At 38.4% G+C, this 11,416-nt stretch overlaps 1 protein-coding gene and 1 non-coding gene across 2 annotated transcripts; both read right to left on the bottom strand.

Moving 5' to 3' along the window:
* Window positions 1–4,043: 4,043 nt before the first annotated feature.
* On the bottom strand, window positions 4,044–9,406 carry LOC145414595 (uncharacterized). Its single transcript, XM_080284123.1, has 3 exons — window positions 8,885–9,406; window positions 7,539–7,788; window positions 4,044–4,198 (listed from the first exon to the last, which is right to left on the bottom strand). The coding sequence occupies exons 1-3, from the start codon at window positions 9,404–9,406 to the stop codon at window positions 4,044–4,046; spliced, it is 927 nt and encodes a 308-aa protein (XP_080140249.1).
* On the bottom strand, window positions 5,026–5,144 carry LOC145414717 (5S ribosomal RNA). The gene has a single exon (XR_013899916.1). It is a non-coding gene; the product is annotated as a 5S ribosomal RNA (ribosomal RNA).
* Window positions 9,407–11,416: the final 2,010 nt, after the last annotated feature.

Genomic DNA, 11,416 nt, shown 5'->3' with positions numbered 1-11,416 from the left:
CAGCATTTCAGTTTTAGTCAGGGAGCAGTGAAGGGAGGTTTGCTGGATAGTGGAACTGGGAAGACAATGAGTAAATATGCAAAGTATAACAGAAAATACAATTAAAACTGTGAAAAAGAAAATGGATTGCGATAATGGATTGTCTGTCCCAGGTGATGAAACAAGTGCATTTTGCAAATTTAATATGACTAATGTGAGGCAAATGTATGATGTTTGTATAAGATATAACTATTTTTCACGTCATTTGTTGCTCACCTTTAAACCTAATATTATTAGTCTGTGATTACTGACAAGGCGGTTTTTGGGCTGGTGAGAAGGCTGACATTTTGGCGGGTTGGGGAGAGAAACTCGGCGGGTTGGCGGCTTCTGACCTGGCAACCCTGATGTTCTGGAATCAGTCACTCGAGGTGAGGTGCTCTGAGAGGATATTGTTTACTATTCACTCAGTGAAACTTTTTTTTAGGTAAAATTAAAAACTTATCCTATATAAATTGATGTATATAGACTATGATGTAGAGTGTGTTGATTAGTCATAAGATCACCAGTTAAAATGGCATAGTTAGTTTAATGGAAAAAAATTTCTAGCCTAGAATTTCTGCTAATTCATTTTAAAAATGGTGTTGGGTGGCATTATGGAACAGCGTGTTCCATATTACCACCATTCCTTTTTTTCTTCTGAAAGTATCTGCCAAACAGGCCTACACAGAAAAGAAAGAAGGAGGTGGAGGAAAGAGTGCAAAAAATAAAGTAGAAACTTTTTTTTCAGAGACAAAGATGAGGATGAAAGTTCTATTGAAGAAGTGAGAATTAGTCTGTCTTGTGGAAGTTCAAAATCGCTTGAAGAAATTGTGGGAGAAGCTAGTCCTGGAAGAGACGATGCAGACTGTCTTTTTTGTTCAGAAAAATTCACTAAGTCCGAATCATGAGAACTATGGGTTTAGTGTGTAGCGTGCCAAGGGTGGGCTCATGTCTTGTGTACTGGGTGTGGAAATGATATTTTCATTTGTGACTTCTGTTCTTGACCATACATTTTCACTGTAAAATTATTTTTTATGTATTCACAAAAAGAAATATTATTTTTTGTTATTTTCAAAATTGTTTCATATTACCACCCTAGTTTTATATTTCCACCCCATTTTCCAAGACCCACTCTTTTGGATGTGCTTAAATAAAAAGTTGTGGCATTTGAATGGTTTAACTTTTCTCATTATAACTCCAAATGCATTACAAGGATAAAATTTGTCAATACTTCTGACGGTTATTGATGCAGTTTTTCCCTTTAAAATTGGTGTTTTCGCCTGAAACAAAAAAGTGGTCCATATTACCACCTTCTCCCCTACTGTCTTGGGATTTTAGAAGGGGGGGGGGGGAAACTCATGAAAAACCGTGAGGATGATTCTCTTTTGTGGGGCCAGTGTCAGGACTTAGATATTATTCACATGAATTATCCTCTGTGAAGCCAGACGGATAATGAGCCGCAGTGAAGAAACATCTTACTGGATACATGCTTATAAACAAAAAAGCACCAGTGCACCACATAGTAAATCACTCTTCCAGTCTTTCACAGTTAACATTTTTCTCAAGTATTACCCATTCTGAAAACCAACACAACCTACCCTACTCCAATAACCTATCATAACCTAGGCAAATCAGTTAACCTAAGATACCATAACATAACCTATCCAATCCTAAAGTAACCAATCCTTTCATAACCTGACCTAGCATAACCTAAATTGTCTCGTCATGCAAGGAAAGAATTGGAATTACTGGTAACCTCCCTCTAATAATGTTTATTAGCTAAAATTTTACCCCAACTTTTACTAATATGCATGAGTAGCCTAAAATATATGTACATTATTTGTCTCGTGCAAATTCGTACACAGTAATACCCTGTATTACCCAAATGTTTATTTGTTAGTTCAGTAATGAAAATATACAAAAAAAAAAAAAAAAAAAAATTCAGGGAAGAACACACGAGACAACAAGGCTTTGCAGACCACCTGTAGGAGAAATCATATTATGATTTCTTTCGTAATTTAAGGGTTATGAAAGCGGCATTCGCCTTTCTCTTTGAGATTTTCAAGAGAGAGTATGAATCTGACCACCAAAGAGGACATCAACCTTTGCCAAATGAAACCATTTTGTTTGTTACATTGTAGTATCTAGGTAATCAAGGGACCTATAGAGAAATTGTTGAGTTATTTAGTATATCAGAAAGTGCAGTACATCTATCTATCTATATACCTAGGCTGCTTCCCCCAAGGAAAGGGAGGTAGCCGAGACAGGACGACACACACCCCATTTACTCATCCATTCAAATGCATTCATTAGCATCTTAGCCCCAAGGAGAGAAGGGACAGATACTCACCGCACCACACCACACAAGGGTCAACTGCGCAGTGCAATCACCCACCAAACACAAAGAAAGCGGCCCTCCTAGGCCAAACATATTATGCCATACCGGCGGCCCAGCGGTGGCAATTTACGTAGGGCCGCTGTCAGCCATGCTCATAGGTTCTACGGAGGCCCGCTGACAAGAGGTCCAGCGCAGTAATTACTACCATTAACCGCTTACAATATAAGGTAAAAAATCCCTACCAAATGCTCATAAATTTACTCTCATTGATAGGGATCACTGTGTGTGTCATTACAGTTCATATAAATTAATCCATCAAGGGAATAAATAAAATCCAAGATACTTACAATGACTTTTATTCTGAAATTAACTCATATAATCGCAAATGTTTGTTTAGTAGTGAAGAAAGTACTTCTAGAAAAAAGTATTCTAACTCATGATTAATTCAAAATTACAGATCTGATGTAGCTATAGCTATTCCCTGGTTTAGATGAGAAATTTAGTTATCTCTTCAGTTTGAGGGTACTCCAGGTAATGTTTGAATCACTTTGTTCAATCTATACCCTCAAACTGAAAGGATTAATTAATGTCTAGTTTTTAACCTCAGCAAAACCACTAATATAAAAATAAAAATATTCCACTTCATTTTTTAGAATATATACAAAATATATCTCTGACTAGTAATTGTGAATAGCACCCAGCACTCATTAAGTGTTGTCACTTATAACAATTGATTCTGTTCCTATACTGAGTATTTACATTACCTGTATTAGTATGATCATCTCATCTCAAACTGCCATGAAATAGTGAGATTCAATTCTTACAAAGGCAATAACTTCAAGCAACTGTTAAAAAAAAAAAAAAAAAAAACTAGTACTTAACAGGGTATACATTTCAAACTGAAAAATAGTTTCTGTACAAAATTTCTTACATTTACAAGTAAAGTATGCTATGAACTTTATAAGGCCACTTTACAGTATGTGCTTCTGTTTCCCTGAATTTATAAAGCTGTATGCTATGTAAGAAATGAGATTGTTAAAATGACCGTGCACCCCCGACCAACTACAAAGATACAAAATTATAACTGAGTTTATATATATACATCAAAACAATTATTGAAACCTATTCAAGTATTCACAGAACGAAATTGCCAGTAAATGTTTCTACAGCATATCATTAACTTGATAAAACTGTGTGTTAGAAAAAAGGCAGAAAATTGACTTTCCACAAACTTAATTTACATATATACTGACTGCATGCAATGTGCTCCGATATATCATATTTAGAACATTAGCATTTTAAGAACTAATAGCTATTTCTAAACATTTTCAACAGAAATGGTGAAAATTGTTTTGGTACCTACCTGTAGTCTACAGTGCTTTAAATGAAGTAAAACACTAAGACAAAATAATACATTATTTTTAAAAATATATATTTTCTAGTAAAGGAAATGTGTTTCTGTATTATTAACCATAAAAAGCTGTGTTAACAATGAGGTATATGGGTCAGGTAGCGGTAGTATGTATGTTTTTATGTGGTATGAGAAACCTAAAAAGTGCCAGTAAACTTCTAGGGGGATAAGTTACCATAATAATGCAAATGGATGGTACACTCAAGAGGCAGATGGAAAGCAGTTAGGCATTTGGATATAGCTAAAGGGGTGAAGGACAAAAAAAATCTTGCATGTCTACATGGTATCACTGTCCTGTGGCTGGGTGCCTCTTATTTCTCTCTGGCAACGCCCTCCATCTCTGTCCCTGGCTGTACGAAACCACTCCTTCATTACTTTCTCTATTGAGGCTGATGTTGCACTCATGTGTTCTGGATTCTTACGCACACTTTCTGTAAAAATGACTGCTACTTTCAGTTCACTGAACTAATATAAAAATTAAGAATGCAGATCCATATGATGTGAAATGGGAGTGAATCAAATATTACATAATGGAATAAAAATAATTATCATCATCATCATCCGCACATCAAGTTAGACCCTTAGCTCAGAGATAATCTCAAAGTTTCAGCCCAAGTTTTCCTTGGTCATACTCTTGTTCTGCTTCCATCAGCATTCATACTCATGCATACCTTCACACCAGAATCCTCAAGGCATCCTCTCCACATGTCCAAAGCACCTCAACCTACCCCTACAAAGGACCATAGCACTGATAAGAACAGCAAGTTGTTGGCAACATTCATTGAGGGCCCTCCAGAACTAGCAGGTATTCTGACTGGAAAACTAGGCAGTATTCTTAAGGAGCAACTGATTAATACGAAGTACGGCACAGAAAACGCTGCGCAGTGGTGTGTTGTTGCCAACATTGTCATATGGGAGTGACACATAGGGCCGTACTATAAAAACCCAGAGTTTAGGCGGTCCAACGGCGACGTTCAGTCGTCAGACGTTCCTGAGCGTCAGTCATCCTTACTATAAAAAATCTGGACTGTCAGTCTTGGCGAAACCCAGTTCTGGCGTTTGAATACCAAGACAGTCGCTAAATTGGGCGAGAATGCGCTGCATGAACACTAAAAGCGCGCAAATTTTGAAAGTTTTTTTCATTCATTCATTCATTGCCAGACGCCATGTATCCCAGACAGGGTGGCCAAGGGCTTAGAGTTAATTGTTTTTACAGGGAGGGGCACTAATCCTCCACCAACCCCACTTGATGTAGGGATGCCAACAGCATCTGGTGTTCCCAGGCGGTCACCCATCCAAGTACTAACCAGACCCAACGTTGCTTAACTTCGCTGATCGAACGGGAAGCGGTGTACTCAACGCGGTATGGTTGAAAGTTGCTTCTGTTTAATAAACCAGACACTTCGCTAACCAATTCTAAACTGTTATTTTTATGTAGGAAAAAGTATATTTTCGCTAGAATTAGTATCAAATGATGCTAGAACGCATAAAGAGGATGCATTTACAAGCAAGATACAGTGCAATGCATAGCCTAGACTGAATTATGATTTATCCTCCTTTTGCAGTCATTTGCATGAAAATAATTATTGAGATTATCCAGACTTGATTTCATACGAGCAAAACGAATGTATTATTGCATTCTTCATAGATTTCCATGTTGTTCCTGGCCAGCTCACCAGTCATGAATTATACTGCAGTTTCTCCAGGTTATGTGCACCTTCACTCATGCAGCAGTACATCATGTGTTCCTAAATTTATATTGCAGAATGTAAATACAGAGTTACTGGAGAATTTTTTTTTAGCATGGAGATTAATGTACTTCTTTACAATGCTGGTTGAATGATGACATTCATTGCAGCACCAACACAAGAGGGATGCAGTAACACTCCATTCTTTTTCAGCTGCTTCCTTCCACACCTGTCATCCAGCCATGATCAGCAGACCATATTGGAAATATAAGTTATAAGATGTGTGTACTGTAACCTTTGTTCTTTCAATTTCTATATATCTAGCTATAGTTTTTTCCCTACATTATTGTCACCTACCCTGTTTGAGGTATTACTAGTAAATTTCCAGTTTAGCTCAGTAATTATACTACTCTGAGATTCACATTCTTTATCATTACCTTTCCATTCAAGCAGCATGCAATGATTTCCTAAGTTACATGGTATATACATTAGCTAATTATTTCTGTTCCAGTCTGCTAGACAAGCTTTCCTTTTTGTTTCCCAGAAATCATTCCACTTCTATAGCACTTTCATCCAGTTCTGCTTTAAATATTTTCAGACTATTTACTGTTCTGTTTTCCTAGCTTTCTCCTACTCTGGTTATATGCTTGATGTTTGTCTCCTTCACTAAATATTTATCTCATTAATTCCTGTTTGTCAGTCATTGCTTACTTGCACCTTCATGCTTTTGTATAGCCCTTCCACCCTGACCAATATTCCATGACTTTCCTACACCTATCTACTCCTCCATTACAATAACTGTCATTTCTATCCAATTAACTAGTTTTTATATTATATATGCATGGAACAGGCCATTTCCTCAGGTCTGTAGCTACTTGTAAGAAAAGCTCTTGGGACAGAAAGATGCCTGTTTTCTTTTTTCGTATGAAAAAATCAGCATTTACTAACAAGTTTTGTTTTAAAGCAAACACACCTATGCTCAAATCTGAGTGCTTGATTGAGACAGGCAATATTTCAGCCAACATCCAAACCAACTTATTCACCCACACCAGTATCTGGTAACCTTACCCAACTATCTTAACTACATCAGCTTTTCAATTTATTTTGGTGCAAAAACGAATCACATTCTTCAAGAAAGAACTTAGGTGATTGCACATACTTGTCGGTGCTGATGAAAAATTTGCTGTTTTATCAATTACTGAAACTTAACTGTAAGAGAGAACACTAAAACAGGTGAAAAATACAAACCAAACTAACCATTTACCAACGCTGACCAAACTCTGAAATGTGTAATTTCTGCCATGTAATATAATATTATATATGCACTTCTTACACGTCATTTATTCATGATTTTTCATAGACAAGAAGTGTCACACAATGTTGTTAGACTAGAGGCATAAGCTTACTGGCTTGCCCTCAAATGTGCTAACTACAGCACTGAGCTGGCTAACACACAAACTTTCAAACAGTTGCCGTTTCAAAAATCTATTCAGAAAGAACACAGGTAGTCTGAACTAAACTAGAAAGCATAACTTTGTATCCTAACTCAATATTACGCGCCACGTCGCCACCATAGTTTTTGTTTGCTCGTATTCGTTACGGAAGCGTTTAGTCCAGCGTTACCAGATGCCAGTGACAGACTCAGTAATATCGTACAGCCTTAGTCAAAGTTATCGTATTTTGGCTCAAATTATCGTATTCAATTGCTAAACCTAATCTTCGCGATACAAAACTATTAGTACACTTAATTCTTGACAATCAACTTGTATTAATGTTATCTAACTAAAAAAAAAAAAAAAAAAAATCTATTATCTTGGGATTACGTGTTTCTACTGTAAAGAACGTTAATGAACTTACTGTTGTACGTGGCCCTTTTTCTACTCTATGTAGATGTCTGGAACATCATGTGGCTACTCTCCAGCAAGAGCTGTACTAGGGTATAGCACTTTTGAATTCATATTACGCAACATAGCTCTTGATGGTGTGAAAGTTGTACAGTTGGTATTTTGGTTCCACTGCACACTCTGCTTAGCTAATAACATGTCTCCAACAGTGTCGGTTTTTAGCCTGTTTCTGTCTTTACTTTTCATCCTGTTAATGTCTGAGAATATTCGTTCACAGTCAGCATTGGAATGAGGTAATGAGAGTACTGCCAGAGCAAAATTTGCCACACACTCGTATTTCGGGACTCCCTCATCATCAACCACCGTTTTTACAGTTCCCCAGAACTTATCAGGGGAATTTTCTTTGATCATCCCCTTCTGTTGAGCCATACTTGTTACTTCTTCTGGTAGATTGTCCATGCCAAGCCTCCTCCACTCATCATCCAATTTCTGAAGGGTCAGGTCATCTTGCTCAATAATTCTTGGCAGACAGCTTGCAAGGGGAACAAGACTTTGTTCCCGAATTTCTTGATGCCCGACAACATTAGCTGGGTTTAGTATGCTCAGTCGTGACAAAATTGGATCTCCAAAGTCATACTCTTCTTCACTTGCTTGGCAGCAGTGACAAGGAATGATCTACACCCGAGACGAAATTCATTCTTTCTCGGTCGTTGTACATTGCTACATTTTCCACTGTCCTCTTTAACACTGATGCCCCTAGGTATACTTGTTCAAGAAATAGAAATTCTCGTTCTTCATCTGGATCAACATCAGCCAGAGATCTTTTCATCACATAATCCCGGTTCATGTACATCAGCAGAATATCTTTGTATAGTTCACAGGCTTGTCCATGCAGTGAGGTTATCACAACGCACTCACTTTGAAACAGTAGGTTAAATTGTGTAAATTTTTGTAACACACAATCCAAGAAACAAAAATACAGTCTGCAGTAAGGATCATGTAACATCTCATATGCTTGTGCTACTGATGTTGCATTATACTTTTTATGGTGCTGGAAGTGCAGATCAGTAAAGAACACCTGCAGAGGGCCCCACTGTTCAAGCATTCTTCTCACGACTGCGCCATATGAAAGCCAGCGGGTCCTGGAAAGTGTTAAAATGCGGTGCTTTTGTACACCAGCAAAATCCTGGAACTCTGAAAACTGAGCTAATCTCTTGGATGATAGTTTTAGGATGTTGTGAACATCGTGAACTAGCTGTTCAATACTATTGGGAAGCTCCTTACATGCCTCGGAGGCACATAAATGTGCCGCGTGACAAATGCACATTAAAAATATTCCAGGACACACTTCTCTAAATCTGCTGCTAACGGAATTGTGCTGCCCCATCATTGTGCTGCAGCCATCAGATCCAAAACCAATAACATTACCAACAAGTACATTAAAATCACTCAGTGTATTCATAATTACAGAGAATATTCGTCTTCCTGTTGCACCCTCAACAGTTCCTTCTGGATCTTCAGCAGTAAATATCGGTACCAGACTCCAAAATTTGCTTACTACTTCTCGTGAATCTGCAAATCGTACCACTACACACAAATTCTGAGAAGTTGAAATGTCCGTTGATTCATCAACCATAACGCTGAACTTTGTATTCCTTAGTTTTTCTGCTAATTCTTCCTGGTAACATTTTGCCATGACTTTCGTACAAACATTGTGGCATTTGGTTCTTTTCATATGTAGGTCCTTTGCTATGGCAGAGTCAGGGAAACAGGCCTTCACTACATCACATAAATGGTCTGCAGCTACAAATGATACATTATGTTCTACCATGAACGGGGTTAATTTTATTTCTGCAGCCCTTACTGCATCAGCTTTACTGTTCTTAACTTCACCACTTGCAAATGCCTCAGATATCTTTTTTGATGAAGATGGTACTGACAGTTTTTTGTGTTTTACACTTTTTTCATGCAATTTAATTGGCGTTATTTGAGCTGATATTTCCACTCCACACACACGACACAATGCCTTCAAGGCACTTTTCTTTGAAGGCTGCAACCACGGAAACTGTTTTTCCCACGCACTTCTGTACTTTTGCTCACATCTCATTTTATTCTTCGATAAATCATCACTACGAGTCTTTTCTTCTGTGCCTTTTCTTTTATGTATTTTACTTTCAGACATGTTTTACGTTGAGGTAATGCGAAAGCTGTCAAAATTTTACGCTCCTGGGTATAGTTGCTCACTCGTGGGCACACAAGGCGAGGGGAGTCAGGCTACTGGGAGGAGGCCAGCAGCCCGGGCAGGTCACTAAACTCACACGAAGCGAACAAGTCCAACGCCCGCCAGCCGCCCGGGCAGGCCACTAAACTCACGCGAAGCGGACAGGTACAAGTACCGTCCAACTTACGTTTTATGGGTGATCAACGGGTAATTTGATTACCACTACATCTCGAGTTAAAATTGTTAATGACTAGCGTTTTTATAAAAAAAAAAAAGTAGATTATTATTAGCCATATATTTTCACGTATTTATCGTATTATATCGCATTAAAATGAAGAATTATCGTATATCGTTGAGACGTTATTGTTTATCGTACCAAGCACTGATTTATCGTATTTATACGATAATTATCGTATATCTGGTAACGCTGGTTTAGTCTTGTAAAATCTTATGAATAGCCTTGTATTTCTCATATATTTTAGCCTGCTAGGGAAAATTTGATTCCTGGCTTATTCAGTTTTTATAAATGGATAAACCGGTTATCATATTTATGAATATTTAAATTTGTTACACGAAAGGGGTCTCTTGTGGCGTTTATTCTTCTGTGACATTCCAATACTATTTTACGCCATAACCAGGAGGTATATGAAAGAGGGGGGTGTGAGTTGGGAGCAGGGCAGTGAAATGGCGGGGGACAGGATGATGTGGAGGCGATTTGTTTGTGGCCACCCCAAACGGGATTGAGGCGTCTGGCAATAGATAGACCAGGTGACGAACGCCTGGCGTGAACAGCAAATTTATTTATGGTACGAAACACGGGAACGTCAGACGCTCACGTTCGTCAATACTGGCGTTTAGTTTTTATAGTACGGCCCATAGACACTGAGTTAAGCTAATTTGTCAGAGATTTAGTCCACTGAGTTGAGCTACATTGGAGTGATCACTGTCAAGAGAAGGATTGATAATGTAAGTGAACAATGTGAGACATCTGGAATGGTGGAGCAAGGCATGGAATAAACTGTGGTGTAATGGAATTAAAAGGAACACACTGAACTGATTTGGATATATGCAATTTCAAGGGGGAAACCATTTGTGGTTCAGAAGAGAGTGGTGCAGTACTGGTATTTCACCGAGAGAAAAGGTGGGAACAGACAAGTGGTTGAAAGAATAAGAGAAAAGTGCAAGGATATTGTATCCTAGAAATATTTCTGCCATGGCCATTCCCTGGTGGGGGATTCCCAAGAGGGAACGAGGCATCAGAGATGACGACTTAGATCAGGGGTTCTCAACGAGGGCTATATGGCCCCCTTGGAGGCCATGGAAAATTTGTAAGGGGGCCACAGGACAAAATTAGAAAAATGGGGAGGCCGCAAGGGGTTGAGAAAAGGTTGAGAAACCCTAACTTAGATGAAAGCTGTAAGCAAGAGAGCATATCTTAACTACTTACTAATTATTGTGTCCTTCAGCTTCAGGCTGCAAAAGCTATGTTTTGCTCCTTTACCGCACCAATTGTACAGCATGGCTAAGGAATTTGTCACAGTGTGACGTAGAATACGCCTCACCGTGTCCTGAAGACCTGCTCCGCCTATTTACACTAAGTCTTGCAATCTGAAAGGGTAATTACAGTCATTATCTTTTCCCAAATATCCCCCAAAAAACATTATAAATTATTTACTCTAAATATAAAGCTTTAAAACAACTGCCCCCCAATTAAGTCCCCGTAAAGAAATATCTATATATCTATGGCCCATCACCATATCCCATACAGGGTGGCCATGACACCTTGAGCAGTTGCTTTTCTGTGGTTGCCTTTTACGACACGCAAGGAGCAAGAAGGTTTATTCATAATCCCATGATCCAAGGAAATAGAAACCGAGATATAGAACAAGAAAGTGG

This window comes from Coenobita brevimanus, chromosome 100 (assembly GCF_032717465.1).
Source record: "Coenobita brevimanus isolate Jiangsu-jjx chromosome 100, ASM3271746v2, whole genome shotgun sequence".
NCBI lineage: Eukaryota > Metazoa > Arthropoda > Malacostraca > Decapoda > Coenobitidae > Coenobita > Coenobita brevimanus.
Note: the sequence above shows the minus strand (reverse complement) of the source record. Positions and strands in the feature narration are given on the sequence as shown.

Bases quoted from the DNA above. Each gene is read 5' to 3' on its own strand.
- LOC145414595 (XM_080284123.1), bottom strand. From the start codon at position 9,406: ATGAGATGTGAGCAAAAGTACAGAAGTGCGTGGGAAAAACAGTTTCCG. The intron at 7,789-8,884 runs GTACGATTTGCA...CTGACCCTTCAG, and splicing joins CTCAGAATTTGTGTGTAGTG to AAATTGGATGATGAGTGGAG. The intron at 4,199-7,538 runs GTAAAGACAGAA...TCATTTTTACAG, and splicing joins AGACATTAACAGGATGAAAA to AAAGTGTGCGTAAGAATCCA.